This window comes from Halyomorpha halys, unplaced genomic scaffold (assembly GCF_000696795.3).
Source record: "Halyomorpha halys isolate HHAL.00 unplaced genomic scaffold, Hhal_1.1 Scaffold1477.1, whole genome shotgun sequence".
NCBI classification, from domain to species: Eukaryota; Metazoa; Arthropoda; class Insecta; order Hemiptera; family Pentatomidae; genus Halyomorpha; species Halyomorpha halys.
In genome coordinates, this window is record NW_027110254.1 from 245425 (window position 1) to 254587 (window position 9163).

General features: G+C 34.8%; 1 protein-coding gene and 1 long non-coding RNA gene across 3 annotated transcripts in view; one reads left to right on the forward strand and one right to left on the reverse strand.

The window, feature by feature from the left end:
- The window catches only part of LOC136796004 (uncharacterized), a 17643-nt gene extending 12417 nt beyond the window's left edge, over positions 1 to 5226 (forward strand). The window contains exon 3 of the long non-coding RNA XR_010843701.1: positions 5090 to 5226. This is a non-coding gene — a long non-coding RNA (uncharacterized lncRNA). The remainder of the gene's footprint in view (positions 1 to 5089) is intronic.
- LOC106689816 (short transient receptor potential channel 4) overlaps positions 1 to 8962 on the reverse strand; it is a 23593-nt gene extending 14631 nt beyond the window's left edge. The window contains exons 1-7 of one of the 2 annotated variants that reach the window (XM_014434997.3): positions 7912 to 8962; positions 6643 to 6909; positions 6386 to 6532; positions 5072 to 5409; positions 3331 to 3557; positions 3041 to 3186; positions 1853 to 2123 (exon numbers count right to left, since the gene is read on the reverse strand). In XM_014434997.3, coding sequence (XP_014290483.1) covers positions 1853 to 2123; positions 3041 to 3186; positions 3331 to 3557; positions 5072 to 5409; positions 6386 to 6532; positions 6643 to 6909; positions 7912 to 8850 — 2335 coding nt within the window. In that variant the 5' untranslated portion in view covers positions 8851 to 8962. The remainder of the gene's footprint in view (positions 1 to 1852; positions 2124 to 3040; positions 3187 to 3330; positions 3558 to 5071; positions 5410 to 6385; positions 6533 to 6642; positions 6910 to 7911) is intronic. The other variant, XM_024359621.2, reaches the window with a different exon arrangement.
- Positions 8963 to 9163: the final 201 nt, after the last annotated feature.

Below are 9163 nucleotides of genomic sequence, written 5' to 3' on the forward strand. Positions count from 1 at the left end.
CCTGCTTGGTTTGTGGTTACGCTTCTGTTCAGCTATGACGGAGTAAAAGATACATTTGTTTGCTGCTCAATGTATGTTTTTAAAGTTATTAATCATTAGGAATGTTTGCTCATTTGAAACAACAGTTTGGGTGTACTACGATCGTCTACAATCGAGTTTATACGAGGGCCAAAGAATTTATATGTGAGAAATTTTTTAATTTACGATTGACTCAAAAGGACAAGTCTCGTAGGTAAGTACGAAAACATTTTAACCGTCAGTAACTTATCTATTTATTAAATAAATCAATATTATATCCAAATCAGTCTCAATACTTTATTTATTCATTTGTCCAACGTTTCGGCCTTTCTAGCCATCTTCAGGGACATCTTCAATATAAAAATCCTTCTCACATAAATTAATATTTACAAATAGAAGACGATTCAACCCAAAACAAAGAAATTAACCAAAGCAAAAAACCCTGAAAAAAAAAAATAAAAATTAATGTGAGAAGGATTTTTATATTGAAGATGTCCCTGAAGATGGCTAGAAAGGCCGAAACGTTGGACAAATGAATAAATAAAGTATTGAGACTGATTTGGATATAATATTGATTTATTTAATAAATATTACCTTGTCTCAAAAAATTTTTGAAATAATATAATTAAAGTTAAAGTGAACTTATCTATTTAGTTATTTTATATATTTATTTATTACCAGATCGACTCTGGTTGGTATTTTTTTATTTATTTATTTTTATTTAATTATTTTAAGGCACCAACCTCATAAGGGTCATTATTGCCTTAGCTTACGAAATATCAAAGGATAAACTTATAATTTAGGATTTTTAGGCTGTCCTTGTACTAACCCATTAAGTGTGATCGCTGCAAAAAGTATTGTTCTATGGGTAAAAAAAAATTAAGTCTGTACTGATACAACCCTTGAAGGGTCAGAGGTACCATACTTTGTAAGGAAGTACTGTTACTAGACTAACTGTTGTGCGAAGAGGTGATTTTGTCATAATCTCACTCTACCGTCAGATTTCTACCCAACTGAGGGTACCCACGTAATGAGGCTTTATTGATCCCGTAGGGCTCCCAAACCGACAGGGCTGACTCACGGTTACAGTGAAACAGAAAATAATCTGTCACAGCCGAGTTCTTGGAGTTAGTAGAACAGTGCCTTACCATAAATAATAAATGAGTTAGTTTATGGCAAAATAAGTAAACAACTACAGTAAATAAAATTAAAATTATTATTATTATTATTATTGGCGCGATGTTTCATGACGTGGTTTTTATAGGGTGGGTTCCTCGCCCCTACGTCTATTTTTGTGAGTGCCACCCATTAGCTGAAAGGCCCACGAATGCTCAGGATGATGTTGTGAGTGAGTATTGTATAATTATATACTTGAAAAAATCCCAGGTAGGGCCTAGGACTCGAACTCGTAACCTTTGGGTTGGCAGACATGCGCGTTACCACACTGCTAACGTCACCCCTAAAAAAATTAAAATTAATTAAACAAAATAATCTTCATCTTGAACAAAATCATAGCTATGCAGAGTATTCTTTATAGTGATTGGACTCCGGGATCCCAGCATTTCTCTCCCAGCCACATCACTGATATTGATGGTATTGAGGGCTATTGGACCCTTATTTTTTGTTTTTGAAAGTTTCTGAACCATCACTTTATCAGTATATGATTAACTTACTATAAAAGAAAAAAATACACCTACCAATATTATCATACAGTTTACATAACAATATAACAAATCTGTATAAGTAAAAATCATTCAGTCAGATTTTCGCCAACTTTCATACAATAATATTCAAATTATTACTTTTAAAAAACTACAACTTTCTAATTACCTACCGGTTGGCTTGGTTTCTCTTGTCTGATCTTTCTTGTTGACGTTTGATTGGATGAAAACGAGTAACAGAAATAGACAGTACGATGCAACGTTACTCAGAAGTTTGTTCACAGGGAGTGAAAAATGCTTTGCCCATCTGGATGTTGGCGTGAACATGAGAACTCCTAGTACTAGAGGCAAAGTTAACAATCTTGGGAATATATACAGAGCTTTGACGTAAACTGTATATCTTCTCCAAGCAATCCAGTCGCCCATCCAGGCACGTTCCAGTACCTACTATAATAATTAAATATCACTAATTAATAAAATAAAACCACAAATAAACAATAGGATTACCCAAATTACTAACAATTAAAAAAACGTTAATTAATTAAACGTTAACTGAGTGCATTAGTCAGGCAGCTTACATTTATCTTTTGTTTATATTACTTAATTTCACTTCTTTGAGAATTGAAATTTCTATATTGAGAATTACATCTACGGAGCTGTTGATGAAACATTGATGTATCAAGAACGAATATTTTGAATGGGTGAGCGAAATTATTAGACGAAAATTGATTCTAAACTCATTTTAAACCAAATCCCAACATATTGGAATATTCATTGAAATTTGTTAAGAACGCGTACAATTCCTGAAGATATTGTTTAAATATAGAAACAAAAATTTGACTACAGACTTTGTTTCTAAATCATAAAATTCTAATGTAAATTATAGATGAGGATATATATTTTTTATTCACTACATGAATATAAGCTTTCATTTTTTTTATTGGCAGAACTGAGGAGTTCCAAAACAGCGCGCGATGTACGGAAATACATCGCGTATTTCTTGACGTGGTTTTCGTAAGGTGGGTTCGTCACTCCCACGCCTATTTTTGCGAGTTTTTTTTTATAGGCCTCACAAATGCCCGGAGGAGGCTGTGAATGTTGCATAATGATATGCTTGAAAAAATCCCGGGTAGGGCCGGGGACTTGAACACACAACCTTTGGGTTGGTAGACAGGCACGTTACCACGCTGCTACCGCCCCCCCCCTATTTTTATTATTAATTGTCTTTAATTTCAATTTTATGCCAAATAAATAATACTTCGTTTTTTTTGTTGTTGTAAAATGCATTTACGTTTGATCCATCAACTTAATTCAATCCTCAAATGAGATATGATTTGCCAGTTTTTAACAATTCAATTTACCTGTTGAACATTCGGGTGAGCGATGAACTCCTTTTGCTTGTAGTCCATTGCCAGGACCAATCTAGGATAGGTCCAATTACCTTTTAGGTTGCTGTCTTTAGATTCAGAAAGTATTGTTTCTACTTCCTCTAAAGTTCGGCATTCAGCTGTAAAATTAATTTAAAAAACAAATAAAAACGGTTTTATTCGAAATATTCAATTTTTTTAACATTGATAAGTATTATATTATTGATTATGAATATTTATTCCAACTTCTCTTTTTTTTTTTTTTTTTTTACATATTTAATTACCTATAATTTCAACCGCAAACGTCCTCAAAGATTCCGCTAAAGCCTCATATTGCCTCATGTATATGGTGTCTACATGACCACAGGTCAGTAATTCCTTGGAGAGCTTGAACGCTATTAGTAAAGGATCCGGAGATGTCTGGCAGATGTATGCAGGATTGGAAAGGGCTCTGTAAATATGTAATTTTCCTGACGAGATGCTCAAGATGTCTTGGCTTTTCATTATGGCCCTGTTATTAACAATAATTATAATATTTATATATGAAGTAAGGAGCTCCGAATCGAAATGGATTAAATTTAATTTGCACAATAATTTTTAATTACTTTGGGCAATAAATCTTTTTTTTTTTTTTTTTTAATAATTTATTTATTGATATATACAACTGTATACACATATATACAACTAGTAAATTTGCTGTAGGTGACATGATAAAAACATGTGGAGAATCTACCCACTGTTAGAACTCCAATAACATTTCTAGAGAAGAAGATCTCGAGGCCATCTTCTTTTCAGACGCCTAGGAGGATTATTAGGTAATGAAGGAGAAGCCAGGTTAGAAACAAGTGGATTTGGGTGGTTGAGAAGTTTATTATGGAAGGAACGGTATCTGGTTCTGGCCAAATCGGCAACATATGGAATATTGAGGTCCTGATGGATGACCTGATTTGTGACAAAGTAAGGAGCATTACGAAGGATTTTGGACTGTAAGGATTGGATTCTAGAGGAATTTGATGGTTTAGTGGAGCCCCAAAGCTCAACTCCGTATGTCCAGATAGGCCTTATAATAGTCATGTAGATCAGTCTTTTGTAATGGATTGGCAATTTAGACCGTTTGTCTAATAAATGTTGCAATAGTCGGAATCTACGAGCAGTTTCTTGTCTTTTTAGTCTTGTATGAGGATTCCATGTCAGTCGTTTGTCGAGATGTAGTTCTAAGTAACGGGGCAATAAATCTAAATTTGATTTTTTTAGGTTATGTTGCTCCTTTTCGCTGATTTATAGAGCTTGGAAATTTTGGCTCTTTGCAAAATAAATGAATGCGTTTTTTTTTCCTAGATTAAAATGGACTTTTTCTGAAATAGATAAAATGCATTAGGATCTGAAGCTCTTCAGTTATAACATCGCCCATACATTATTATTCTTTCTTATTAAATATCTTCTATCAAATAATAAAGTATTATATCGCACTAGTATTTCTAAAGTGACACAACTCAAAAATCGGTGTTTTTGAGTTATGACTATGAAAGAAATCGGTAAATATATCTTTATGAATCATCAAAACTGTATCAACCTAGCTTCAGAGCTTGTCCGCCAGAGGACACTTGTGTCACTCTTGCTGCCTTAATGCTATTCCCCCTCCAAGAGTGTCACATTGTCAGTTGTCTTGAATTTTGAGTTATGTCACTTTAGAGATACTAGTGCGATATATAGTCCTTGTTCTGTAGCATTATCTAATATTCCACTCAACAAGAAACGAATAAAGTACCATTATAATCCATGAAAGATTCTGATATTCAGAGCTTCATAAGGAAGTACGTATATGTTGTGCAAGAAATTCAATGTACAGGATCTCTGAAGATTTCCTCTTAACCCAATAAAGGATATTTATAGACGTTGGGTATGATTTACAGTTGATAGCAGAAAATATTTTTTCCACTCTCTTTTTCCGCTAATTATTTGTTGTTTTTAAGTTCATAAAATGTTGATGGGTTTTAATGGTAATTTTTACTATTTGATACTCACTGACATTCCTCCTTGCAGAAACACCTGGGCTTGTGAGGACGTGGGATGACGTGTCCCCGACTAATAAGAAGTCCGACTATTTCGAAGTGACCAGCCTCTGCGGCCAGGATGAGCGGCGTGATGTTCTCCGCGAACTCCGGCGAGTTGGAACAGGCCATGAACTCGAGGGCCGGATTTATCGACTGCAACTTATCCAAGATCATGACGAGTATTCCGGAGTGGTTATCACGTATGGCGAAAAGGTGGGAATCGCGTACTTCGATTCCTGGTAGAGATAGAAGTAACTGGACCATGTCTTCGTTGTCTTCTTTCACAGCGATATGTAAGGCGGAGGTACCCTATAATTATTTTTTATTTTATAATTTTATAAAACTTTTTTTTCAAATATTTACAATCACACCGTAGGCTTGTATAAGATTTAGGGGATAATAATTAATACTTAATTAGTATTAAGGATGATACTTTAGGGGTTCAGCTCAAATTTATTCATGTAAATCAAATGATTTTATTTTATTTTGAATTACAACTCCACCACGCCAACAGTAGCAGTGATAGAGTCTGTATGAGTGCGTTGAAGAAACGTGGAGCTTGCATGCTTGTTAAGGTTACAAATTTTATGTTTATTTAAATATTTATGAAATGACATTATGTATGAACTTGTAATGTCGTTTCTTTGTTCGGAGGTATGTATGGGTTATTGTAAATTGTATAAGAAGTTTGAATTTTTGGTTTATAACAATAATAAAACAAAACTTTGTTAATAGAATATCGTATGCACATACAAAGATTTTTTACTATCTAGTAAAATATTAGTTGATGAATAAATTATACACTCTACTATGGGCTAAGTACGATGGACGTAGTGTGCTTGTTTCATTGTAATTAAAATAGTAGTTTTTCCCAGATATTTGAGTTTAAATTTGAAAATTATTCTAAAGTTTTCTCTTAATGCCAAATATAAATCAATAACAGCTAAATGTATAAAGTGAACCCAAATTTGCCATGGAACAGTACTTTTGACTTTTTGAACCTCCGTAACCAAACTCCGTAATCCGTTAAACCAAGCATCAAAATGCAAGGAAGAACTTTCTTTCCTTAAATTAGATCGCCAATTGGTTCAGAATTTCGCCTGGAAAGTAAGTGTTATTGAAAATGGTTTATGACAACAAAAATCCAACAACCCACAAACGACAATACCATTGCCATTGTTAAAGGACATTACTAAACAAATGAGGTTGGGAAATCATTTGTAACTATGTACGAAAATTGTGTTTATAAAACAATATTTAAAAATTTGTAAATTTAAAAATTTACTTGATAATTTTCACAGTTGATGTTGAACTCGGGCCGTTTGTTTATAAAATCACTGACAGCGCTTACGTCGCCACCGGCTACTAACTCATGAAACAGTTTTTCTTCTTCCAGAAGCACCGGCAAAATTACACTTGGTCGATTAATACTCTAGAAATAAAGCGTTAAGCAGATTAGTTCGGCACAGGAAAGACCGAAATCAACCTCGATAAAGATCATTGAAGTAAAATCTCTAAATAATAAATCGATATTTAAATAACCTCATCACTGAACATCCGTGGTAGTGCTGCCCAAAGAGAAGAAGGCCTTAATCCCGCGGTTGGGGGGGAAATACCTTTATCAGATATTCTTCCCCGCGTGGGGGGTTCTTCTTCCGTTTCTTCATCACGATCTGTTTCTTCATTTATCTCATTTTCTTCTTCTTCTTCATTTACTTCGTCTTCTTCATCTACTTCGTCTCCTTCATCTACTTTTTCCAGGGCCTTATCAAATTGTTTGAGACTGGACCCTTTGGGCGACGTTTTTAACTATAATTATAAAAATAATTATCAATGTTATGAAAGGTAAATCTTTTTTTTTTTTTCAAATTGTCAAATAATTTATTCTGATTTACAATGTCTAGAAAATTTTTAATTGTAGGTTTTCCATTGAAAATTATTATCAGCTTACTTACCATTTGATAACGTCCTTTTAGCTAGGAAATTATAGCTCGATGGAGCAGCTGCGATGGGCACTTAATGGAAATATGAAAATTTAGTGTTTCAAGCAAAATACATTTGCATATGTGTAACCGAAATTAGATTACGAATTTTTTAAAGTATTTATGTACTAACCCGATACCGAACCTTACAACCGATTAAAATTTCTTTAAAATCGATTAACGGTTGGATCGATGGATCCTTAACACTAATTTGACTTGAGACAGAAACGGAACTAATTTTTTTTTCTGGATGTCGTAAAATTGGTGACTGGTTCCCTCCATTGTGTTGTGATACGGGCTGAAGATTATTTATCATTCGGGTACCTCTATCTACCTTACTTACCTTCTAACTTTAGTTACACTGAAAATGTTACTAGCAAATACTGCCGAGACTAAGGCCAGTATGAAAAAGAGATATAAATGTCTTTATTGGGTCATGTTGAAGAATTGAATGTTGAAGAGAGAATGGAGCAACAATGATCTTGATAATGGATTCAATAATGTAACATCTATTTCTTATTTAACGGACCCAACTCAGGAATTCCTAATGGAACAGAGGTATTTTATTGGAATGAGTTTCAACGAATATTCGATTTTATATCAGTCCTTTCCAATACCATCCTAAAGGCGTGAATTGTCAAATACTTTTTTACGATTCCGATGGAATCGGTCTGGAATAAGGAACCAAATCACTTGAGGTAAGAACCTGATCATGATTGGACTATACCACGCTATAGTGACACTTGCTATGATTAAAAACAGAATGAAATAGACATAGTTCTATTGAGTACTAGTTATAGGTTCTACTAAGCTGTTTACAATTACTGACCTTGGAACCGCGGGGGTGATGTTTCGACTTGGTGGATATTGTTGAGCCTTTAGCGGAGAACCGTTCACTCACCTCCTCAATATCTCGACTCCTCCGAATAATATCGGTTATACTGCTTGGCTCTCTTGTCACCGCTATTTTTCCTGACCCTCTGAGACTTCCCTTGGTGACATTGGCTCTACCGCTTGGCGGTTTAGATGCTATCGTTTTTCCTGAGCTCATGTGGTTCCTCATACTTGCATCCGATCTAAAACTTGCTGATTTTCTTATTGTCGTTCTTCCTGGGGACTTGTGGCTCTTCAGACTGACATCGGATCTACTACTTGGTGCTTTTCTTACCGATACTTTTTCTGAACTCTTACGACCGAATAACTTCTTTAAAGTTGATATTTTCCCAGGTTTTGCCGATGATCTTTTTGTTTCTTCATTTTCTCTTAAAGATTTTTTAGCTGATTCCCTGGCGATTGATTGTTTTTTAATTTCTTCCGTCGATTTTCTCTGTGATTTTCTCTTAGCGCTTTCTCTTGCATTTGGGGTTTTACGTAGTACTGGCATTTTCCAAGCTTGGGCATTCGGTTTATCAGGTATGTGTGGCTTTTTATGTTCCACACCCGGTTCTTGTTTCTTTATCGGCTTCAAAGGACCGAACCTTCGAGGTGGAGCGGTGTCTTCGGCACCTCCTTCCTGGCGCCTCCAGAAATTGCGAACCGTCCTGAATGATTTCGGTTGGGCCGACTCCCTCGACGACGACCTCAGGCTGCCTTTGAAACCTTGAGTTGTCTTACCAGGAAGAGGAAGACCTCCTGGGCGAAGATTTGACACGCGCTCTCTCACCGAGGCCCTCACCTCAGGAACCATCAGCTGCTTGGAGGTTCTGATAACGTTATTCTTCTCTTTACTGTCTCCTTCAGCCCCTTTCTTGCTACCTCTCCGCCACATATTACTGGATAAATTAGAACGAAATAAATTATTTTAAAATTATCAGTCACTGATATTACAATAATTGCCAATAAGCAACTCAATTAAAAAAAAAGTTCAAATACAGCTTAATCAAACAATATACGAACATATGGTAGTAGGAATCATTATTTTGATTTTATTTTAAGATTTATTTAAATTTGACACTAAATGTATAGTTAATCTATTTCCTAATAAAAACTATTTGAGGGAGCATAATTTACATAGTAAAATAAAAGAAAAGTAAGCTATGGCTGAGTCCTCCAAGGGCTTAGTTTCCCTGTTAGTGAATATC